General features: G+C 44.9%; 1 protein-coding gene and 1 long non-coding RNA gene across 3 annotated transcripts in view; one reads left to right on the forward strand and one right to left on the reverse strand.

Moving 5' to 3' along the window:
- Positions 1-17426, reverse strand: part of DPP4 (dipeptidyl peptidase 4) — a 78972-nt gene extending 61546 nt beyond the window's left edge. The window contains exons 1-2 of one of the 2 annotated variants that reach the window (XM_041773764.1): positions 17346-17426; positions 16410-16497 (exon numbers count right to left, since the gene is read on the reverse strand). In XM_041773764.1, coding sequence (XP_041629698.1) covers positions 16410-16497; positions 17346-17411 — 154 coding nt within the window. In that variant the 5' untranslated portion in view covers positions 17412-17426. Of the gene's footprint in view, positions 1-16409; positions 16498-16935; positions 17041-17345 lie in introns of those variants that run through there. The other variant, XM_041773765.1, reaches the window with a different exon arrangement.
- Positions 16127-23942, forward strand: LOC121501579. The gene is made up of 4 exons (XR_005990641.1): positions 16127-16396; positions 22125-22159; positions 22888-22975; positions 23898-23942. It is a non-coding gene; the product is annotated as an uncharacterized LOC121501579 (long non-coding RNA).
- The last annotated feature ends 1654 nt before the right edge of the window (positions 23943-25596 follow it).

Genomic DNA, 25596 nt, shown 5'->3' on the forward strand with positions numbered 1-25596 from the left:
CGCAGTGGCCTCCTGGCTGTGCACTAGGCACACTCCGCCCACTGCCACCTTGGGGACTTTGAATTTGCTGTACTCTCCTCCTGGAATGTTCCTGACCTCAAATATGCCCAAACCTTGCTTCCTTACCTACTCCAGGTCTTTATTTAAGACCTGATCCCCCCCATGACATTCTCTATTGCCCTTCTTGCTTTATTTATTTTTTCCTTCACAGTGATACCATCTATCATACTTTACTTATTTATCATATCAGATCGTATACTTTTTTATCTTGTTTGCCATTTGCCTCCTTTGATTGAATGCAAACTCCACAGGAGCGCTGATTTTGTTGTGTTTGGTTGTTTTTACTATCATATGACCACAGCCTAGAACAGTGCCTGGCAAACAAAGAAGAGTCCCCAAGTATTTGCTGAATGAAAAACTAAAAGCCAGACAATACAAACACAAGAACACAAATAGGAACACGGTTCCAAATGCCAGCATTGTGAACTCCAAATGACAATGGAAGTAGGAAATGGCAGTGCACTTGGCCAGATGGGTCTAGTCAGAGGACTGGCCAGTAGGAGAGGAAGAACTTTGTTTTTCTTGCAGATACCGTCAGCATATGCCCAGAAGTGGCACCTGGCCCAGCCTCTGCCTCCTTCCGAAAGCCCAAACCGCCCTTATCGTGGCTCCTGCTGGTGGCAGAGCATTTGGGTGCCTCACACCCTTTTTGAAGAGTTTTGAACCTGGATCTTCTATGTCCTTCTCCCCCTTGATCTCAACCCCTAAAGGTCGCACATTCCTGCAGCTTTTATCTCTGGGTTACCTCAGAATTTCTCTTTTACTCTTTAATTTGTGCAACCACTTTTTATAAATCCCTCTGCTGAAACACCGAGTGAGATTTCTATATCTGTCACGCACTATACTTTAACAATATAAGGACGTACACATTTTACCTATGATATAAGGTCCTTTTAGGCTCTAAGCATCCAATATCTAGACCTGACATTGGCAGCCTCTTCTTAAGGGGACAGCCCATAAATATTTCGGGTTTTGTGGGTCTTGCATCTGAGTTGCAACTATTCAAGTCTGCTTGTAGCTTGAAAGCAGCCACAGACATGTAAATGGATGGGTGTGGCTGTATTCCAATAAAACTTTATTTATAAAAACAAGTGGCCAGGGCAGCCGGGGTGGCTCAGCACTGCCTTCAGCCAAGGGCCTGATCCTGGGGACCTGGGATCGAGTCCCATGTTGGGCTCCCTGCATGGAGCCTACTTCTTCCTCTGCCTGTGTCTCTGCCTCTCTCTCTCTCTCTCTCTCTCTCTCTCTGCATCTCTCATGAATAAATAAATAAAATCTTAAAAAACAAACAAACAAACAAACAAACAAACAAACAAGTGGCCAGACTTAGCTTTCTTTGATGACGCTGGGGAGACATTCCTCAGAACTGTAAGCAACAAAACCCAAAAACGTAACTGTTCCCAAGATTGGTTTTGAAAGATGGGTATCAGGGTTGAAATTCTAATTGCCTTGAAACAATAAGAATATTAGCATAAGACTCCGATATATATATGCAGAAAAGTGAAAGTGGACAGAATACTCACATCTCAAAATTCAGGTCAAGTTGAAGATATCGATGGCCACTGCCAAAAAAAAAGGTGCAAGGCCAGAAGGTCTTCCTGATCTAAACCCAGTTTACACTGCCCTACTCACTCTGCCTTGACCCCAGGAATGAGTAAGGAAGTGCAGCCCACCCAGGAAGCCTGCACTGAACAGGGTATCAGTGCTGCTCTATTCCTTTTTGAAATGGAAAGTGTTTGCTTGCTTTTTTTTCCTTCCTTCCTTCCTTCCTTCCTTCCTTCCTTCCTTCCTTCCTTCCTTCCTTCCTTCTTTCCTTCTTCCTTCCTTCCTCTTTCTTTCTTTCTTTCTTTCTTTCTTTCTTTCTTTCTTTCTTTCATTCTCTCTCTCCCTCTCCCTCTCCCTCTTTCTCTCTTTCTTCTCATTATAGTCACTTCCCCACCCCTTGATAGGACTGCTGGGAATAAGTCAGACCTGTACAATAATGGCCAACGTTCATATTTATAAGGCTTTTATGCCCCACAACACTGACTGACATTAAACAAATGTAATCCAAGGTGGTGAGCAAAAGTTGAAAGAACTGTGTGGATGAATGACCCACATGCCCAGGAAACATTCAACTATTTTAACAAAGGACTGTTTTCCCTTGGAAAATACTCAAAAGTAGTTATAGTGAGACATGAAGGGAAGGTGTTACCATGAAAGCTAAGAATGATTAGTCTGTGATAGAAAGAAAACTGATTAGAGGATGTCAGCATTTGGTGACGCTGAAAGCTTTAATACTGAATCACTGAAGAATTTTCCGGAAAGATTTATAGGCATAATCAACAAAGCTATTATGTGATAAGTGTGTTGTCCTCCAGGATACAAGGAAAGATAATCACTGGAAAACCCTGTCATGAAAGTTGGCTTTCTCAGAATTCTCCAGGCAAAACTTTAAAGAGTGTGAGACAAGTGTTATTGTGGTACCTACCATAAAAAAAACTTAAAACTACATAAAGAATTACAAATACAGAGTTATTCCAGTGTGCTGGGCCGTGCTAGGCATTGTGACCCTTAACAAGTTATTCTCACCTCAATTTTATAGGTAAGGAAACAAAGGTGCAGACAGAGAGAGTAAGTGGATCAAGTCCCATGACTACTCAGCTACAGCTGAACCAGGCAGCTTGGCTCTGAAGCCTGTGGTTATAAACACTCTTCTAGACAATCTGAGTGTTTGGGAGAGTGGTTGTACATGGTCGATGCTATGCTGGCAGTTTTTGTGAATTGCTATAGATGCATGAGACTTTATGGAACTGTTCAAATTCAATGTTTGCAATGAATCCAGACAGATAGGTTGGTAATATCATTTGGACTTGCAGAGTTGGTAGGTTGCATTTTAGAACATAAATTGTTCTAGTGCTGCAAAGTCAAAGGGATACCATTTTTTTCCCGAAAACCTCAGAATTTTCTTTTTGGGCTATTATAAAAATGGCAACTTTGTGGGGCACTTGGGTGGCTCAGTTGGTTAAGCATCTGATTCTTGATTTAGGCTCAGGTCATGACCTCAGGGTCCTGGGATCAAGCCCTGCATCAGGCTCCACACTCAGTGGGGAGTCCACTTGAGGATTATCTGTCCTTCTCCCTCTATCTAAACCCACCTCTCTAAAATTAAAAAAAAGGATTCAAAAAAAAAAAAAAAGGTGACTTCCTGGAAAGGAGGTTGTACCACCATCATTCTTCCTTCCATGGTGCATCCAGAAACTCATCATCTTTTCCCTGAACTCATAAAAAGGAGTCATAAAAGTAGGAACTTGTAACAAGTTCCTTTTCTTCCTTTCTTTTCTTGCTTCCTGGATTTAAACATAACACAATCCTGAATAACTCATGCCCTGCAGGACTCATTGTCACAAGAGTCTGAAGTTATCCAATAAAAGGATAAAGTGATTCTTCCTTTATAGCTAAAGTCACATGAAGAGCCTTCTCCCCCACTATGCTTCCCACTTTGCCTCCAATCCCTATCTTCTTTATCCTAAGGGATGCGTTTTCATCTCTTCTCCCTCAGCATGCAGTGTCTTCTCGCTCCTCACTCTGCCCTGCCCTTAAGCACGTACAGGGTGTAGCTATCAGAAGAAATATTTACCTGACCATGTTGCCGTCTCATTTCTCTGCCTGTGTTTATCAGCCAACATCTCAAATCACCAGTCCACGTGGGTGGTCTTCTTCTTCTCACTGCCTCTCCTCATGTCCCTGGGTCTATCCCTCACAACTTACACCACACCCGTTTCTCTCTCCTGGTCTTCAGTGCTTATTTTCTGTACCACATGTTTTGTTGATTAATCAAGCAATTTTATATCATTATTTGGATATTTAATCTAAACAGTCTTGTTCAGACTAGACAAGTTATAAGTAAGCTGGAAGGATGACTTCTTTCATCTTCATCAGACAGCTGCTAGCCCTGTACTCTACAAATAGGAGGTGCTCTACAAATGGATGCACTCTGCCAATGGATAACTTGACTCCATAGTTACAAATATAAGTATTTTAATCAGAATTAGAGCAACATTAAAATGTTAATCAAATTTTCTCACATCAGCTCCAAGATAATTCCTTTAATTCACCAAATATTTGTCAGGTGATACTAGGTCGAAAAGTATCCTTCCCCCTCTCTCTCCCACCCCAAATTATATCCACCTGGAACCTCAGAATGTGACTATTTGGAAACAGAGTCTTTACACATGTAGTTAGTTGAAATGAGGTCATACCAGAGTAGGGTACGCCCTAAACCCAACCACTGGCATCCCTAGAGGAAGGCCATTGCAGACCTAGAATACAGAGAGTACCATGTGGAAACGGAGGGAAGAAGGCCATGTGGAAATGCAAGCAGAAAGAAGAGTAATTCAGCTACAAGCCAGGGAATACCAATGACTGCCAATAACCGCCAGAAGCCAGGAGAGAGGCAAGGAAGGATTCTTCCCATGAACCTTCAGAGGGAGCATGGCCCTGCTGACACCTTGCTTTCAGACTTCTAGCCTTCAAAATCATGAGACGATATTTCTGTTGTTGTAAGCCACCCATTAGTGGTTGTTATGGCAGCTCTAGGAAACCAACACAAACATCCACTGTGTTCCTTGATTTTTATGGGCCCTAGAGATATAAAACATGAAAAACGTGAACAAAACATGCAAAACTTTTACTCCCAGGAAGCTTACATTCAAATAGGGGAAAACATAGAAACAAAGAGTAAGTACATAATGCCATATGTCAGGTAGCAAAGGTGCCAGGGAGAAAATAAAGCCGGGAAGGGGAAAAGGAGCGTCAGGTTTGGGGAGAGTGCTGTGTTCAGTAATTTGGTGATGGGAGGCCCCAAGGATAAGGTGGTATTTTAGCAGAGACCTGAAGGAGGCAAAGGGATAAGCAACAGACAGTTCCAGGAAAGAGGAATCCTGGCAAAAAGATCTGCAAGTATAGGGTCTCTGAGACAGGATGGGTGAACGATGAGGAAGCAGCAGGGGAGGAAGGCAGAGGGGCAGTGAGGCTCAGGTCATATGGGCCTTGTGGGCCATTGTAAGGATTCTAGTCTTTACTCTGAAAGATGGAAAGTCATGGAATGGTTCTGAACATAGAAGAATGTGATCAGATCTGTTTCAAAATGGTCACTGTACCTGTTGCTGCGTAACAAATGACACAAACATAGTAGTTTAATACAACACCCACATATCAGCTCAGGGTTCTGTGGGTGGGAATTCCAGCCCAGGATGGCTGGATTCCCCGCCCAGGGTCTCACAAGGCAGAAACCCAGGCATCGGCATCGGCCAGACTGAGCCCTCACCTTCATTTGGAAGCTCTGGGGGTGGGGGTGGGGGTGGGGATGGGAGTGGAGGTGGGGGGGCATGGTTGGGGGAGAGCTGCTTCCAAGCTCATGCAGGTTGTTGCCAGAATTTAGTTTGGCGCAGTTGTAGGAGTGATGTCGGTGTTTCCTTGCTGCTACCAGCCAAGGACCGCTCTCACTTCCTAGCGGCCTCTCACACCCCTTATCACGTGGCTCCTCCAAATCAGCAATGGTGTGAAAAATCTTTTTTGTGCCTCAAATCTCTGACTACCCCTTCTATGAGCAGCCAGAGAAACTGTTTTTTGTTTTTTGTTGCTTTTAAAGGACTCATGTGATCAGCTCAGGCCCACCTAGGTAATCTCCCTTTCTCGAAGTGGACTGTGCCACAGAACACAACCTAATCACCAGAATTAAATCCATCATATTCACGATCTCAGAGATTGTACATGGAGGAGAGGAGGAAATTTAGGGAGTCATTTTATTTTATTTTAAAGATTGTTTATTTGATAGAGAGTGAGAGAGTGAGTGTGCAAGAGGAGGGAGGGGCAGAAGCAGAGGGAGAGGGACAAGCCAGTGGGGAGACCAATGTGGGGCTTGATTACAGGACCCTGAGATCATGACCTGAGCTGAAGTCAGACACTTAACTGACTGAACCAGGCAGTCCTGGGGAGTCATTTTAGAATTCTGCCTCCCATAGTCACCTTGCCTGTTGTGATGAGAGTGCACTCTGGAAAAGTTAAAGAGACTGGGAGATTTTTTTACAAGAATTCAGGTGAAAGGTGATGGCCTCTTGGACTGGGGATAGCAGTGGAGGTGATAAGATATGGTCAGATTTTGAAAGAACATGAAGGTAGAAGTGATAGGATTTGCCAACCAACTGGATGTTGAGTATAAATGAGTCTGTGGAGTTGAGAAGAACTGCATAGATAGATCTTGACCTCAGAAACTAGAGAAATGGAATTACTATGTGATGAGACAAGGTGCACTATGGGAGGAACAGGTTTGGCAGGACTTTGGGGGAGATGTTGCTTTGCAAGGCCAGTAACATCCAAATGGATGTGACTGTTCAATTATGCAGATAGAGTTTCAGAAAAAGGTCTGGTTTGACCACTGGGGGCCTTGTCAGGTTATAGAGCATGTTTAAGGCCACGGGAGTGCATAAGATCACCCAATGGAAGGAAGGAAGGAAGAAGTTCCAGGATGGAGTCCTGGTCCATTCAAGGTTAGAAGCCAGACATGAAGAGAAACTTCTAAGGAGAATGAAATAAAGCAGGTAGAAGGAACACCAGGAGAAGAGTGGAAACCCAGAGGAAGGGGAAAAGAAGAAAGATCAACTGACAGGACAGTGAGGCACAGATGGAGAACTGGGCTTTGGATTTAGGAACACACAAGTTAGGGACCTTGAGGAGAACTGAGCTGTTTCAGTGGCAGGGTGGAGGTAGGCCTTATTCTGGGGGAGTTAAGAGAGAATGGGGAGAAGAGCTGTAGACAGAGATACTATATAGCTCTTTGAGGAGTTCTATGGTAAAGAAAGCAGGGAAAGGGATGGGGAGATTGGCAAGGATGTAGAAGCCAGAGAAGATTCTCCTCCCCTCCTCTCCCCCTCTCGCCCCCTCCTCTCCTTTCTGAGCACAATTAGATAGAGAGGAGAAAATGATGATGCAGAGGGCATGGAGTCCTATTTCTATGCAAAGCAGAAGGCGTGGAATCAGCTCCCAAGGGAGGATCTGGCCTCCAACAGGTGCCAGCAAAGTTCACCTAGTGCCCTGGGAGAGGCTTCTGGGAATAGAGGACAATCTCTTTTTTGAGGGCCTCTGTTTTCTCATTAAAATAGGAAGCCAGGGACGCCTGGGTGGCTCAGTGGTTGAGCATCTGCCTTTGGCTTAGTTCGTGACCCTGGGGTCCTGGGATCGAGTCCCACCTCGGCTCCCCACAGGGTGCCTGCTTCTCCCTCTGCCTGTGTCTCGCATGCATGCATGCATGCATAAATAAATAAATAAATAAAGTCTTTTTAAAAAATAAAATAGACCTCCAGGTTGTCAGCTGAGAAGGAGCCTGGAGAGGAGATGCTGGGGGTTTGGGGAAGGGAGAGACACAATGTAGAGTCCACCAGGACCATGAGGAAGGGAGCAGGTGGGGAGCATCAGATTGCCAGGCCTTAAAAGAAGCCACTGATGTGGGACTCTAGATTTTCTTTTCAGTACAGTCAAACCACTTGCATCTCCATAAAATAATTACCATGTCGACTAATTTTTCCTCCTGGAGATTTAACAACAAAAGATTGGAGTCATCAAATCCAGACACTATGAAGTTACTTCGTTTTTATTTACTGACTGTATTTTGTTTTTAGGGCCATTAATTATTTCAAATCCTACTTTTCCGGGTCAACTTTTGCAGGTCTCATGTTTACCATGTATCTTAAAATGCTACTCTTTTTATTTTCTCTTGACTATTTCTGCTACGTTTGTGCATTATTCATTGAATAAAATACGACAATTTATATGGGCTTTCAATGAAAAAATCGAGAGTAATTTCCCTCAGATGTTTCTGACCTGCTCTACTGTCTCAGTTTTGTATCTTAAATGTTTCAAATTCAACTCCTTCCCATTCTTAATCACGTTAGATGCCAAGCCAAAGCAGGTCCTAGGCTCAAAATGCCTTTAGGATTAAAAAACACAGCATCGAAACACTATGCGATAAACTCGGGTGGTTAGGAAAGCAAGCGAGAAGAGGGGAAAGGGAGTTATACGACCAGATTCTTTAGAGATCAGAGCTGGCCAGGCCTTAAAAGAAGCCACTGATGTGGGACTCTAGATTTTCTTTTCAGTACAGTCAAACCACTTGACCGCTTGACATCTATTTTCTTTTGTTAGCAAATTAAATCTTTCAATACAATGAAAAGAAAGCCATGATAAAATATATGATATGCAGACATAAACACCCCCCCCCCCCAATTTCTTTCTTTTGGAATTCCCAACTCAACTTAGGTAATTAATTACCCTCCCCCTTCCATGTGTTAAGGAAAGAGTTTCCTCCTTATCCCAGAAAGATGAGTCTTGGTTAATCTAGTTCAAAAGAAAATCCAGAACCCAACATACCATTCCCCTTGTCGGTGATTAGACTAGAATGGGCGAGTGACACAAATCTGGCCATTGAGATGTGAGGGAGAGTCTGCCTTGGGCCGAGGGCCTTCTGGAAAAGCTTTCCCTTCCTGATACGGATGAGGAATAGCACCATCTTCTACTTTGCCAAGTAGCTGTGCGAGCAAATGATGTGCTTCGATGGCACCCACGCTCGACCCTGAGAGGACAAGCTTGAGAACAGGAGCCAACAGGAGGGGTGCACGGAAAAGAAGGAAAGGTGCCAGGCCCTTGAGGATGCTGTTGGACCACTGCATTAACACACTCTGCAACTGCCTTACTTCTACGCTTCCAATTACGTAAGATGCTAATAATAGTACAATAGTAACACTCTCTAGTTTACATTTTTTAAAAAAAGATTTTATTTATTTGAGAAAGAGTCAGAACAAGTGTGGGGGGGTGGGGAGGGAGAGGAAGGAGGGGGGCAGAGGGACAGGAAGAAGTGACTTCTCGTTGAGCAGGAAGCCAGCCAGAGATGCAGCTTGATTCCAGGACCCTGAGATCATGACCTGAGCCAAAGGCAGAGGCTTAACTGACTGAGCCACCCAGGCGCCCTGTAACACTTTATAGTTTAAACAACTTTTGGTCGGCTACTCTGTTACTTGCAGCCAGAAACATTCTGTTTGACACAGACCTGGTACAGAATCAGGCGCCGTAATCGTTGAGGACTAATCAACCATATAGGTGAACTGTGTGCCTGGGAGGCTGTCTGGTGGCTCCAGCATTGGAAGGATTGTATTCAGACCCATTAATTATTAATCCTTTATGCCTGATTGGTTTCTCTACAAGGCTTCACTGGACAGTATTTATCATTGGCCTTTAGTGCTTTCATAGCACTTTGATCATTTACTATAAGGACACTTAACCCTTTTCACTCTAGTTAAGGTACATGTTTCCTTTAATATTGGGAATTGCTTGCGGGCAAGGGCCGTATCTATCATCTTTATATCTCTAGTGGATGAGGAAGCGCCTGGCATGTAGAAAATGTTCCATAAATATTTGCTGAATTGGACAATTACCATCTGTTGACAAGCGTGGGCTAGGTGCACAGCGGAGAATGCCTCCCTGAGTCCTGCCTCCTGCCTCTGAAGCAGACACAGCAGGACAAAGGAAATAGTTCAGAGGAACCACTGTAGATTAGCTCTCATGGGAAAGACAGAGCCTGGAGAGCACGAGAAAGTTCTCCACTTGGACTATGCAGACAGCTGTTCAAGGAGTCATCCTTATCTCCACTCCTTTCCTCACCTTCACTTTTTTGCTCCAAAGCAAAGAATTTGTTTACCTCCAAATTACATCCTGTTTTCTCTCACTCTTTTTTTTTTTCATCTCCAATACTACACCCTGTCCAATCTGCCATTCTCTTTCACCAATGCCCCCCACCTGCCTCTATTATGTACGAAGGAGTCAGAGACATATTTTAAAAGTGGAATTTAGATCATCCACATTCATGCTTGGAATAAAAAGAAACTCCTTTCTGTTTCCCTCTGTCTTCTCTAGCATACTTAATTTTTGTCCTATAACTATTACTGTCTGAAATTACTCATGTGCTTGCCTATTCCCTGCCTGCCCCATGGATGGTCAAGGTCCATGGGAGTACGTGCCTCCCCTCCACTGTTTAGGGCCAGCTCCCCTAGCCCCACAATAACTCCTGACATGCAGTGGGTGTTCGACACATGTTGGTGAGTTAACAAATCCTGAATCTGGTCACCATAGGACCTCAGCTCTGAAGAGGTTTTAAGTCTTACAGTACAAGTTTCCTGCCCAAAATAAAAGAAAAAAGGAAATTCCCAGGGGGAATAGAGCCATCAAGGAAACTCATGGACCTGAGCTCGTGCAGGTGAGGCTTAAAAAAAAATACTGAGGAAAATAAGAGGAGGAGGTCTCAGCCCCACAGAGATGAAGTTAAGGCCGCAGAGGCAGCCCAGTTTTGGAAGAGTGAAGTCAGGGAAGTCCCCACTTGGAAGAGTGGAGTCAGGGAAGTCCCCACTTGGAAGAGTGAAGTCAGGGAAGTCCCCACTTGATTCCCTTCCTGCTCCCTCCTCCTTCATTATGCATCCTGAACCACCTTTGTCCTCAGGGTGCCAGGAACAAAGTCCCTGCTGGCATTGGCTCTGCACGGAATTACCTGTGCTTCTTGGGCCTTCAATGCTAAAATATGTGGCCCAAGCTCAGGAGTGTACTTGCTTCCTCAGTGAGCCAAATAATGAAGATATGTGCACATTAATGTATACAGGTAACCAAAGCAAATGCTTTGTTATTAATTTTAAAAAAACATCCTAGGAAGTTATAATTCTGAAGTAAAGTATAAAGCTGCAAATGCAGTACTTGGCAAAAATAAAACAGTCAACTCAGAAGTTCTGAGCTTGGAGTTCTGGTTCACTCTCAGATGGAGAGACACACCCTCTTTTGGAGGCCATAATGAAGTTGTGAAGACTAAAGGTAAAAATATTTACAAGATAATTGATTTACAGTGGAAGGGTTAGTATCAAACCATAAAGCCATTATTAATCATTCACTTACAAAAATTCCCACCTAAGCATTTCTTTAAAACAGCTATGGATGGAAATCAGCAGACTCAGGAAAGTCTAAAAGTCAAAAGACTTGGACTTCCAAGTTCTAGTGCTTACTCACAAAGCCCTAAATTTCTATTCCTCAGTTTCTTCAGTGTAACAAGTCAAGATATTAATAATACCTTAATGGATTTGTTCTGTGAAGATCATATAAAATAATGTAACATGCATTAGAAACAAAGTAAGTGTAATTGAGCGTGAGGAGCAAACCTGGACCTACTGTTACCAAAAATACTGAATAAGACCAGTCCAAAGGGTAGGATGTCAACCCTGAGCTAGAAGTCACTGCCTGTCTACAGCTTTACATAGGAATGGAGGCAAGAGCAGCACGTATGTTTCCCGAGAACACTTGGCATCCAGGGATTAGCAGCCATGAAATTATAATATAGGCAGACACATGGGAAATTGTAGCTTTACGCTAATATGGCCACATGAATTTACACCTGATCAAAACCAGCAGAATGATTTGGAGTTTGAGAGCATCAGCTTTAGAGCCACCTTGCCTGAGTGTGAATCTCAACTCTGTGGAGCTTTGAACAAAGGTAGACAACTTCTACAGTGATGCACGATGATGTCCGCTGCTAGCATTTCTGTCCTTGTTTGTAATGCCCTCTCACGTGGTAGCAGGGCTGGTTCATTCTATACAGTAGAATATAGCAGAAGTGGTGGCACACCACTTCTGAGGCTGGGTCACAAGAGGCTCTGTGGCCTCCTATTTGGCTGCTCTCTGGGATCCTTCATTCTACCGCGTGGAAAGGCCCACATGGTAGGGAACTGAGATGTCTAGCTAACGGTCACATAACGGAGCTTGGCAGTGGATCCACCAGCCACAGGCAAGCTTTCAGATGAGATCTTGATTAGAACCTCATGAGACCCTGAGCTAGAACCTCCCAGCTAAGCCACTGCCAAATTCTTGACTCTCAGAAATTGTGAGATAACAGATGTTGTTGTTTTAAGTGTTGGGGTAATTCATTACGCATCACTGAATAACTAAAGCAGTATCTTAAAGTGAAATTTGCATTTCTGTAAAAATGGAGATGTAAACAGTACTTCTCTCAAAGGGTTGTCCCTTATAAGGATCAACCGAGAAGGACACTGAAGGCCCTCAGCCCAATACTCGGCACAGAGTGAACACGTGTTAACTGTTATTACATGTTTTCACCTTCTCTTCCTCGAGTGAGGGGGTCCTGCATGTATTCACATTTCCCATGGGCATCAGCACTTTGTTAAGTACACTGATCCAGCTCTATTCGGTCATCTTACGTTGTCTCTCTCTACCCATCAACTGGGCACACAGTCCTCCCTTTTTCTGTCTGATCCCTTCTGGGATGAGAGGCAAGCTGTCTAAGAGAGAAATTTAAGTCACATACTGTGGCCAGGGAACCACAATAGCTGGCCCGAAAAAGACCAACCCGCTGACCTCATGAGCACTTGACAAAGGTTGACGAGTCAACTGAGCTAGCTGGAGTCAACTGGAGCTTTTACAGAGCTCACTGTTTAGAAATTGTCCTCTGAAATATACAAAGCTTTCATTCAGGCACATTTATGGGCTTTTAAACCTGGAATAGACCCTGGACTTCCTTGGGCAAACTTCATAGATGTTATCTTTTCTTTCTCAGATTATTCCTGTCTCCTTCACATTTGGGTTTCCTTCTATGACTGATGATGGATGGGTGAGCAGTCAAATTTCCTATGCACTGAAAGAAGATATTGAGGAAATTTACTGCTAAAACAGTGGAAAGGACCAAAGAAGAACAGATACATTTCTATCCCATAATAAAACTCAAAAATAAAACTATCTGACAAATAACAACTCAATAATGAAACTATTTGACAAAGATTTCAAAAGCACAGCCTATAACATAAAGTGAAAGGGGAAATAAAGGAATTGCTAAGCCACAAGGATTTCTATGCTTTCTTTTTTTTTTTTTTTTAAAGATTTATTTTTATTTATTTATGATAGTCACAGAGAGAGAGAGAGGAAGAAGCAGGCTCCATGCACCGGGAGCCGGACGTGGGATTCGATCCCAGGTCTCCAGGATCGTGCCCTGGGCCAAAGGCAGGCGCCAAACCACTGCGCCACCCAGGGATCCCTCTATGCTTTCATTAAGAGTAGAGTATATTTACTAGTTTACTGATGATTCTCTGGGAAATGGAATGCTTACATGTAATATCCTTCTATAATTGGATATCTGAAGGGTTTAAAATTAAAATACAATCCTTTATTATACATACAGGAAGAGGTGAACTTTTATTTTTACTCGACAAAATGAATAATTCCTGACCTCAGGGAGTTTTTATTCTAAAAATCCTACAGGGCAGCCCCGGTGGCTTAGCTGTTTAGCGCCGCCTTTAGCCCAGGGCGTGATCCTGGAGACCCAGGATCGAGTCCCACATCGGGCTCCCTGCATGGAGCCTGCTTCTCCCTCTGCCTCTCTCTCTCTCTCTCTCTCTCTCTGTGTGTGTGTCTCTCATGAATAAATAAATAAAATATTTTTTAAAAAATCCTACAGTAGTATTAGCTCATGCCTCTCTGTCTCTGTCTCTCTCTCTCTTCTGGATGTGTTTAATTCTGCTGAAGTCATTGTTTAATATGGAAATACTTAACCTTCTCTTAAACCAACTTTTCAGGGGATGAACTTGAGTTTGCTCATTTCTTCCTCCTTCTTTTTGGCTGTTTATGTCTTAGCTTTCCACATGATGTAGGACTTTGTTTTTTCTAAATCTTCCTCCTTCCCCTTTCCTTCTTTTCTTTTCCTTCCTTTCCTGTCCATTTATTCTCTCCTACCTCCTATCCTCTTTACCTGCCCAGTACTTTTTTTTTTTTAATTTACTTTAAAACTAGATTGGCAATATGGCGAACAACTTCTGGGGTGGTAACTCTGGATTCTTTGTAAGAAAGCTGTCCTTCACGTGGCACAGCCTGGGAATGAGATTGTTGATTTAGTGAAAATGCCACATTCCCGAGCTTTCAACTCTGTCCCCTATGATAAAGCAGCAGTTGAAACCGGAGGATTTCTCCTTTCTCCTCAAATATATATACATGCCAATTAAGAAATATGAGAAAAGAAATAACTTGGGTGTTATTTCTTAAGTGTAAATAAAGTCCACAGTGAAACCATATATTCACCTCGTTGCCCAACAAGGCATCCTTAGCCACCCTCTCCTTCCTTTTACATTGAATCAATTACCAAAGTCTAATTGTTCACATTTCTGAGTAGCTTGAGGGCCTGAGCCTCCAAATTCTGCTCTGCATCATCAGTCTTCTGGGACACTTCCCTGCTTCCCCTCCAGCCTTGCCCCACTCAACCCACATTCCCACTGTCATGCCCACCAGTCCAGGAATGTGCAAAGTTCTCCAGTAGTTCTCATCACCCACAGGTTAAAATCAACTCCTTTTGCTGCTGCTCACCTTCCTCTGTGCTAGGAGTCCTTTTCTGATCCAATTACAGGACGTGATCTTGTGTCTCTAAGACTCGCAAGGTGTTTACACTTTCTGTAAAACCTTATCTCCAGACACTGATATCAACTATTCAAGCACCCCCTTAGAAGAAACTTCTCGTGAAAAGACTTCCCTGACTTTCCCAGAAGTAATCTTTCTAATCTACTGGGATGTTTGATAAATCAAATCATAATGTTTAGATGAAGACACATGAATCTCTGGAGAAATCCCCATTAAAAAAAAAATGTTCCTTAAATACTTGTCCAAATTTCATTTGGGGAAGAGACTAAGGAAATGGCAAGACAGCCCCTTCCCAGTCTGCCTGCCTTACCCCACAAAGCAAATTACCTCTAGAAGGCTGTTGCATGACTCAGGCCCCCAGGCCATTGCACTGCCTATTTCAAGTGGTTTATCAAACTCAAGTATTCCTTCCAACTTGCCTTAAGGGATGCTCTGATAATTATAGTTTTATGCCCATCCTTCCAGTGATGCCCTGGTGCCTCAGCGACGTTCTGGAGACAAATGGGCTATCCAGGTTACTTTGATTTTTTGTGTATTCGTTTCCCAGTAGTTATAAGCTTCTTGAGGTCAGAGACCTTTATAAATTAATTTATTAATTTTATTAATCTTTATATTTGCAGCAAGTAGCATAATATTTATTGATTATATGGACGGCCCATTCTTTTCTTACAACAAGGCTTTGTGTGTGTGGTTGTTTAAATTGACAAAGTATCATTTTAGAACTTACAAAGTTCTATTTTAACACAACAAAGTCAAATGTAAGGGAACTGATGTCTGCCATTGAATTGTCTAAAATGGTAGCAACCATTTGCTTGCTTAACTAAAAATCATCAATAGGTCAACCCACTCAGGTATTTAACCTTTGGCACCTTTGCCCTGACCCTGAAATTGTCAGGCAAACATAGTTCTTGACAGCTTTGCAAACTAATTCCGAGCTGTCACCTTGAAATCTGGAGAAGACCCCTCAGTGTGCGAGCACTGTCTGCGCATTTCCTGGTTGACTAGACCATCCAGAGAGAATGCTTCAGTTGGCCGATTAGAATGTGTAATACTGAAACGAAAGTAAATATTTACTTAAAAGGAAAGTAAGGCCCGAGGAAACCCAAACTAGATATTCTCAGTTGTTTGCATCCAATAATGTGTATCCCATTACAGGGACGTTTTATATTAAGAGCTAGAGCTGAACTGGGTCAGGAAACCTAAAAAAACGAAGCTGGCTTTAAATCAAAGAATCCACCAAACATCACTGATTCTTTCCACCCTCACCCACCCCCCAGAATATCACCATGTATATACACCAGCTTTATGATTTATTATGATATATCTCTACAAACGGTCAAGTAGTTATTTCTCTGCATCTTAACTCTCTGATTAATGCATTTTTCATCATCCCGGAAGGAAAAGAACCTGGGTTCCCAGTGTAGACTTTTCTCAAAACTGTATTCTGGGGCTTTTCCTTCCCTTGCTTCTTCCCTCCTTTTCTGACATCTACTGTTGGAGACCTTTGGACACCACATCTGTTCCTTTGAACATCACAACTACAAAGGTTTGGCTTTTTTTTTTTTTAAATGTAAATCATATTAAAGTGAAACCTTTAAACTTAAGTTTCATAAGAAAAGAAATCCGAAGACTCGTCCTGATGTCAGGAGGTGTGCGTTTACCATAGGAGGCTCTGGCAGCCTGAGCGGGAGCCCGGGGGCACGCAGCCGCGCTCTCCAGGAGCAGCGAGGGCGCGGGGGAAGCCTCGGCGGCCGCCGGGCTCGCGGCTCCAAGCCCCCGGCGGGATCCCTCGTCGCCTCGGCGCGGTGACGGAGAACCTGACCCTGGTCTCCAACCGTCTAAATCTTTTGCAAAGGTTGCAAACTTACTGCCTTTGTTGAGCAGAACCACGGGCACGGTGATGACGGTGACGAGCGCTGCAAGCCCCAGCAGTCCCAGGAGCACCTTCCACTGCGTCTGCAAGCCGGGCAGAGGGCGTGCGGTCAGGGCGAGCCCGGCTCGGGCCGGCGGGGGCGGGGGCGGGGCCCCCCGGCGGGCCCCCCAGGCGGGCTCGGCCCCCGGGGCCCCGGGGGCTGCAGGGGGCCCAGGGGTCCGCGGCGCGGAGGCTGCCCGAGCGGCCGCCCTTGACCTCGGGGCGCGCGCGCCCTTTAGCGCCCGGGGGCCGGCGGCGCCCCGGAGCCGAGCAGCGAGGAGCCGGCGACCGCGCGGCCGTGCGCCTCCCCCCGCTCTCCGCCGGTTCCCGCGGCCCCGGCCCGGGACGTCCCGCCACCTGCCGGAGGGCGGCCCCGCGCTTCCCCGGGGGCCCCCGGCCCCGCGGCTGGAGCTTCGGGGTGGGTGCGGGGGCGCGGGGCGGGCGGCACCTGGACCGGGCGGGGCGGGCGGCGCCGCACTCACCTTCATCCTCGGCGCGGGCCCGGAACTGAGCGCGGGGCGCGGGCGGCGGCCTCAAGTCAGGCGGCCGCGGAGACGCGCGTCCGGCCCCGCCGCCCGGGCCGCCCAGTCCCGCCGCGCCCGCCGGTTGGGCCCGAGTTAAACATTAGTGAGCGCCCGGCCCGCTCCGTATAAAGGCCCGGCCGGCGGCGGGCGAGGGCGCGAGGGCGCGGGGCGCTGGCATCCCGGCCGCGGGCGCCCCACAGGCGCCTCCCCCGGTGCCCAGCGCGCGGGGCACCCCGGGGGCGCAGGTGCGGGCGGGCAGCCCCGGGGCGCAGGTGCGGGGCGCAGGTGCGGGGCGCAGGTGCGGGCGGGGCGGCCCCCGGGGCGCAGGTGCGGGGCGCAGGTGCGGGGCGCAGGTGCGGCGCGCTCACCGCGGCTCGGGCTCTGTGCGGGGCCCCAGCTCCCGGAAGGCCAGGTGACACGAGGCAGTGGCTCATTCGTGAAGGCTCCTGAAGGCCCCCTCGGCCAGCGGGGAATTCCCAGCCTGTCCCGCAGCTTATTACCTCCTCCTCGAGATGCCAAAACCAACAGTCACACTTACGTGGAGCTTACTTTTCCCAGCAGCTCTGCCCTAAGCACTTATCGCGTTTATCTTACAGGGAGACAAGCTGGGCACAGAAAGGTTAAGGCACTTGTCCAAGGGTCTCAGCTCGGACTCCTTGGGGCCTGCCCTCAGCCCGAGTTCTTGACCTTCACTTCACATGGTTGATTCACTCCCATCTTTCAGTCTTGCAAAGAGTTTAGAGAAGAGAAGAAGGTTCCATGAGTCTTCGCTCTTCCCCAGCTCCCCACTGTGCCCTGTAGGTGCCTCCTCCCTCCCTGCCTCTCTCCCTCCGTCCCTTTCTTCCTTCCTCCTTCCCTCTTTCCCTCCCCTCCTTCCTTCCTTCCTCCCCTCTTTCCTTCCTTCCTTCCCTTCCTTCCTTCCTTCCTTCCTTCCTTCCTTCCTTCCTTCCTTCCTCCCCTCCTTCCTTCTACCTTCCTTCCTTCCCTCCCTCTCCTCTGTGGCATTTATTCCCATTTATTCCGTCCACTCCCCAAATATTTGAGTGGCTACAAGGTCCCCGACCCTCTTTCCCTCTTTCAGTCGCTGGAGAGAGAGATGTGGGATGAGACACACGAGGTCCCTGCATTTGGCACTTTCAGTATAAAATACCTGGTCAACATTTGCCTTTAGGGACTCCCTATGCTTCCTTCCTTCCTTCCTTTCCTGAGGATAAGTACTCCCACCCCTTATGGGCCTCTCCGGCTTGTTTACTGCAGCTGAAAAGCAAACGCTCTGTCCGTAGTTAGAGGTAAAAGATTAAGCACGTGAAGTCCTGTGGGACAGTAGCGCAGGGTTAGGAAGAGATTCCAGTGTTCACCCTTCATCTCAAGTGCTGACTTGGCTTCTAAACGCAGGGATTTTTTTTCCCTCTTGCCCCCTGGTTGCTCATGATACCTACATGTGCTCCCCACACCCATCCCCGGAGGCTCACACTGCACTCTTCACCCCCTTCCTCCGTCTCTCCTTACCCTTCTCTGATCATCTCTGTTTTTTTTTCTTTCTGTTTTCATTAAAAGTGTTCCCATTCACAAAACCTGAAAACTTCAGTCATCTCAGGTTTTCTTCTCCATTCTCCTATATTCACGTGGCCACCAATTCCTCTCCAGTCTGCTTTTCCAAGTATATCTCAGATCGCTCCTCCCCTTTCCACCTGCTCACAAGGTGAGTCGATAGTGCTACTGGAGCCTGGGAGCAGGAACTGTGAAAAGGGCCATCCAACAAGGACTACAGAGAATGGCACCATATTGGGGGCTCAGGGTTCACCTCGGTTCTACACAAAGCAATGGAAGTGGGAAGCCACGGTCACATCAGCCTTGGAGAGTGAAGGCAGTAGAGCTGAGCCCATGCTAGACTTCCATGCCTGTACATCCAGCAAGGGGATGCTGGCGGAAGTTTGGCTGACATCCGTGGGACAGATAATCTTCTTCCCTGGAGGGACATTCCATGAGACACTCTTCCCACTCCCAGATAATCTTTCCCAAATCTCCCTTACTGCAACTTATTTATCACCAGTCTTTCAGTCTTGTTTTTTCCAAGTCCCTAAGGAACCAGCTGGCCAACACATTAGCTACCACCTTTGAGTCAGTGTTGATCTTGTATCAGGCCATCTCTCTTTCCATACAAAATGGAAAAACAGCTGTAATAAAAGTTCTGTCCCTTAGGAAGATTGCTCTTCCTATGGTGTTTCGGGGCAGCCCTGAGCGGGGCTGTGGCTTGGCAGCCATCCACTTAGGATTGGGGCCAGCTCACTCTGCATAAGGCTGGCACTTCCTCCGTCTGTGGCCTGGCTATCCAGACCTCCCCAGAAGTGACAGGTGTGTGCTGAGGGAGAGACATGGAAGCAGTGGGAAAAGCCATCACGGAGGCCAAATTCTCTGCTCTTGTGATTTTCTTGTGCCTGCTGGACCATTTAGGCTCTCCTGGCATATCTTATAAATACTGTTTTCACTTAATAATGAGATGCTGCTCCCCCAGAAAAGACATACTGGAGTCCTAATCCCCAGTAGTTCAGAAAGTGACCTTATTTGGAAATAAGGTCTTTACAGAAGTAATCAGGTGAAAAGGAAATAATTAGGGTGGGCTCTAATGTAACATGACTGGTTATACAAAGGGGAAATTTGGACACAGATGACACATATAGAAAGAAGATGATGTAAAAAGATGCAAAGAGATGATTATCTATAAGCCAAGGAGAGAAATTAGGGATAGGTTCTTCTTTCACAAGCTCAGAGGGGTCCAACCCTGCTCTTCTCTTGATCCAGGCCTTCCAGCCTCCAGGACTGTGAGACCATCCACTTCTGATTTGTAAGAAATCAGTTTGTGGTACTTTGGTAGCACGTTAATATGCTTGGTATGTCATGATCATGCATTCTTTCTCTACCAGGGCCCTGTAGGAAGAGAGGGGTCGATTTTCATATAGTGAATCATTGTTCACTGCTGTAACCAAAATCTAAGATGGGCCCCTAAGTTTTGTGGGTATTTTATTACACATGAATAGATAACTAATAAATCGACAAAGAGGGCATGACTTTTTTCTAAGAAGCCCAGGCATATATTCTATGATTCTTATATTGGAGTTTTCCAGAGGTTCTGTACAGTATCTCTGTCTGCCACAGGTGTGTCTAATAACTATTGTGTCTGCTAGGTCTTTAAGATCCAAACATCAGGGCAGCCTTGACTTGGAAGCCCTCTTTTGCTCCAGGCTTCATTCAAAACAGACAGACCTAGAGGGTACTGAGCAAATGGGTTGGAGAAGCACATCCAGCTGTGGTATATTGTTTCTCCAAAATCTGAAGAGTTCTGGCAAACATTGTTCCTTTTGTGGTGGGCATGCAAGGAATAGTGACTTACTATTGTTTCAAAGATGATAGCCTGACATGCGCTGGACTACTGAATTCCTTGAAACTTTGCAACAATTTTTATGGGATTTAATCTCAGTCTTACTACAGCACGTAAAGAAATTGTTACTTACTGTACTTGAGATCCAGTTAGCATCATGTTACTCATGTGATGGACCAGTGTGATGTTCTATGGGATATCAAGATGATCAAGGTCCCAGGAGACCATATTATGAGAGGGAGGAAGAGAGTTGATGTAGCTATGAGGTAAGATGGTAAAACTACACTGCTGACCCTCCTAAGTTAAGGCAAACTCTTTTGGATGGTCTTATTAATTAGATCAAGAAAAAAGTATTCAGGTAAATAGCCCCCAGATTCTGGGACTGTAATGTTTGACCCAGTAAGATCACCACCCTAGAAGTGGCAGCTGAGATTGATTTGTAATCATTTTCCAGAATTCATTTTACTTTTGCACTGGCTGAACAGGGAAATTAATTGAGTATAGGATAGAGAACCAGCATTCTTGCATTTTTTGGTTTCTTAGGTAGTGACCCTAATCTCTGTACTTGCCCAGGGATGTGGTATTACACTTGATTTTACCATATAGATATGAAGGAGGGACAGTTCCAGAGGCTTCCTCTTGGTCTTTATTACTATAATGTCTCTCCACAAGCCAGGGAGTGAAGACTCTAGAAGCTGAAAAAAGCAAGGAAAAGATTTCCCCCCTTAGCCTTTAGAAGGAATGCACCCCTGATGACACCTCGACTTGAGCCCAGTAGGACCTCTTTCAGACTTCTCACCTCCAGAACCATAAGATGACACATTTGTGTTGCTTTAAGCCACCAGCTTTGTGGTAATTTGTTATAGCAGCAATAGGAAACGAATACACCACTGGGCCATAGTGTGTTTTAACTCTGTAGAAATGAGTAGAAACCTAGGACCAGTGTTTAATAACCCCTCAGATGTCTGAGCATGTCTGTTTTCACGGGTCATTTTCAAAGTCAACTGTACCATCCCCAAGGAAGACTTGCAAGAAGACTTGAGGTATTCAGTGCAGCAGCACTGCAGGCTCCTTCCTCAAAAAGATCTGGCCTTCATTTTAAACATGGCATTCTGGCTTGAGAATGCATGATTTGAGTCTGAAAACTTGATGAGAGGCTGTGAATTTCTATGATGGCAACTTAAGGGAGATTTCTGTCCCAGTCCTAGAATTTTTCTGATCGCTTAAATCCAGCCCTGGTTAGAATACTGCCCATCTCCTTCGTTCTTGCTGATGAGTGAACCACATCACTGCAGGTGAAATGCTCTGGTTATCATGTTATCCCTGTAGCTATTTATGAGAATAACCCCTTTTAAGAACCTTGAGTGTTGGGGGCAGGGTCACCTAGAGTCAGGTATTGCTCTGCAAAGATGCAGCCAGTGTCAGATGGCAGCGCAGAGTAGATAAAAAGCAAAAGGAATAAGTACGTTGGTCCCTTTCTCCTACTTCTCTTTAATATCTTGCTGGTACCTGCCATTGGCTGAACCCAACTAAGGGCAGAGGGCAAAGGAGCCTGGTAATAGGACATGTTGTCTATAGGGGTCAGCCGCATTGGGTACTGGGCAGGGAAGGGAAGGTTGAGGAATGAATGGGAGAGTCCACATGAAAAATAACCAAATAAACCCCCAACACCATTATAGTATGTGTTATTTGATAAATCGTCTCCTCATCAAGATTGGAAATGTTCCATTTATTCTTTTATCATTTCCTTCCATCCTTTATTCTCCAGGGCCGAGGGAAATGCTCAGAACACATCAGTAGTCAGTAAGTGTTGAAAAAACAACAACATGAAATGATAAGTGAAGAAAAAATATCCTAAATCTTTCTCTGTGCTCTTGGGGGATGGAACCAGATGCATGGAAGAAATGGGATCTCACCTGTAGGAGGGAGGGAGAGAGGGAGGCTGGTGAGGGCAGAGGGGGGTAGTGAGGGAACTGAACAGATTTTCCTCCTTGGCCTTGGCCCTGGAGGATAAGTAAAGTAAGTACAAAGGTTTTTATTTGCTCTTTTGCTCAGTGGACACCTAGTCTCCATGTAACCTGCCCCACTTATCTGGGAATGAACTCCTGCTGCCCAAGCCAATCTCACATCTCACTTTCTTTAAAATCCAGATTGAAACTCACTTTACAGGTTACCTTCAACATTGACTCCATCTGTTTCGGTTCAGTTTTCTGCTTTTCCTACCAACTATAGTTTGGAAGATTATTCTGCTTGTATTCTTAATGGAATCCATTTGCAACAAAATTCAGTTCTACCAAGAGATATATTTAAGACAGCTAGCTAGCTGGATACTCCTATGGATTCACGTATATAGAAAGGAGAACTTTGGGGCCAAAGAAATAACTGCACTCAAAGGCTGAATGAAAAAGTTGGAAGAGCTTCAGGGAATACCTATTAGGCTTAGTTTCACCAGGATGCAGGGTATTTGAGAATGTTGGGAAATAATGGTCCGTTGTGGAATATTCTTCAGTCTTAAATTCAATATTCAACAGGTGCTAGGGAGCCACTGAAGTTTTTGCCAGAGAAAGGTCATACTTGAACTTCAGCTGCGAGAATCAGACGGAAGTCTATGCTGGATGGGTAAGAGACAACTAGAGAGGGGTTGGAGGTCAACCTCCAAGGGAAGTTGGATCTTCTTAATGATATCACATGGAAGTCTTTGCTACGGGTGTACGCAGACATTTATTCTGGTAATATTCCCCACGCTTTGAGAGAAGAAGTAGTTGTAGTGTTTCAAACAGAAACTAAACCAATTAGGAACAAGTTTGAAGAGCCAGAAACTGCACAGCAAATGCAGCCTAAAAAGGGGTGGTCAGATGCTATTTAGTTCCATGGCTGGAAAGAATAGTTATAGGTAGAAATACTTAGGAAGGCTCTATACTCTCTCTCTCTCTCTCTCTCTCTCTCTCTCTTTTTTTTAATTTTTATTTATTTATGATAGTCACAGAGAGAGAGAGAGAGGCAGAGACATAGGCAGAGGGAGAAGCAGGCTCCATGCACCGGGAGCCTGATGTGGGACTCGATCCCGGGTCTCCAGGATCGCGCCCTGGGCCAAAGGCAGGCGCCAAACTGCTGCGCCACCCAGGGATCCCTCTCTCTCTCTTTTTATTATATTCTCTACCCTTCCCCACTCCAGACTTGTTTTAGATATTTTTTTTAGATATTTTTTTTCTAATCAACTCCCTATGAAACTTAAAGACCACAGATATACCGTATGTCTCTTTATGTACAATATATTCTCTATATATCTCTGCTTTATATATAAGAAGAGTAACATTTTTTGCCCCCCGCCCCCAAAGTCCCTTGGGGTTATATTGCCCCCATTGAGAATGCTTGCTATATAGTGAAGACACAGTTCCAACAAGAATGTGGCAATTACTCAGGATCAGCAGCCTATCATTACTCCTTTAGAGTGCTGGTTCCAGCATATGGTAGATACAGTGAGCATTCTGGGAAAGCTAACCTCTGAATTCTTTCTTTCTTTCTTTCTTTTTTTTTTAAGATTTTACTTATTCATGAGAGGCACAGAAAGTGCGGCAGAAGCATAGGCAGAGGGAGAAGCAGGCTCCCTGAAAGAAGCCTGATGTAGGACTCAATCCCAGGACTCCGGGATGATGATCTGAGCCAAAGGTAGACACCCAGCCACTGAGCCACCCAGGTGCCCCACTAAGCTCTGACATTTTAATGCTCAGAAACTGCATATGCATGCAGAAAATGGCCAGACCATATATGACAATTGGATTCTGTCTCACAACCTCTATAGCAACCTGCCCAGAGTGGTCAGGACCTGGTCAATGACTACCAACTTCCCTTGCCTCTAATTTGGAACTAATCAAAAAAAGAAGGATATGCTCCCCAATCCAATCTTGCAAAATATTCCACTTCTAGTTAGCCTGCCTCCTGTTTTCCCATGCCAATAATCTCCCATCAGAGCATACTTGAAGTCCCCCTGTTATGTTTTGATTTTTTTCCCATAAAGCACTACCACTCCCCTCCCTGCCTTTGAGTCCAACTGCCAAGTGATGGTGGCTGACTTCTTTACTATATTAAGTTCTGAAAAAAATAGCCTTTGATAGTTCTAATTTGGGTGGTCTTTGTTTATTTCCATAACATGGAATGAAAGTGTAACCATAGAAGACCTTACACGTTTAAAAAGACGCCATAAATAATAATTCTCTCATTTCTATGTTCCAGTGTTTCAGTAGCAAGCATACCTTATTCATGGGTCTTTGTTTTCTTTGAGCACCCCAAAGGCTGTTAAACCATCATTTGTCTAGTCCTTTATCAGCCACAGCATCTTAATAATTCAAATAATGTGTCCACATTTTGTGGCCATTTGACTATAGCAGTTGTAATATTCAAAGATGCTTGGAAATAGAGGCCGTTGCTAAAAAACTCTGGTCTGTCACTCAAGAGGAGTCTTACACAGAAAAATACATGACGACTGAGTTTGTTGAATACTTACATGTTGACTTTGACTTTGATGGTGCCCAGGAAAAGATTCAGTGCTCAAGTGACTACTTCTTGAGGATTTCATTACAAATGTTTATCTCTTAAAAACAAAAACAAAAGCAAAACAAATGTTTATCTTTTTCTGGTTAAGTCTTTCTGTCACATCCGCTGGTGTGTTAGCATTAATATGTTGGCAAACTATAAAATATTTCACAAGAAACAATGGATTATGAATTTGATTAGAAGCGTTAAAAAATAAAATTCAACTAAGTGGAAGATCTACTTGACTTTATTAAACAATTCATCAATCGAGCAGCATCCCATCTAGCAGGAAGAAGGAAGTTCTGAGGAGTTGTATATAACAGAAGGTATTTATAGGAAAGTAAGGTGGGAGAAGGAAATTATTAACAAAAGAAAAAGAGAGGATTATTCTAGGTAAGGTAACCTTCGTTTAGGGGGAAGGGCAGAGGATCTTTTGAGGTGGACCACCCCATTTTATTTTCAGGGATGGTGAGCCCATGTGACAAATGACCTGATTGGTGCTGATCAGAAAATTCCTGAGTGTCCCATGAAGGCTGCATTTATGAAGGAGGTTGGGACTGCAATTAGCTTAGATATTAAGCCTTGGTTTGGTGACTTGGTTTATGTGGTTCCATTTTGGGTCTGTGGCATTCTTTTTTAACATAAGATTGATTCTAAATCAGGTCATGTGGTTATGAATAACATTGCAAAGACCATTCAACATCTTT

The sequence above is a fragment of the Vulpes lagopus genome, chromosome 11, assembly GCF_018345385.1.
Source record: "Vulpes lagopus strain Blue_001 chromosome 11, ASM1834538v1, whole genome shotgun sequence".
Taxonomy (NCBI): Eukaryota; Metazoa; Chordata; class Mammalia; order Carnivora; family Canidae; genus Vulpes; species Vulpes lagopus.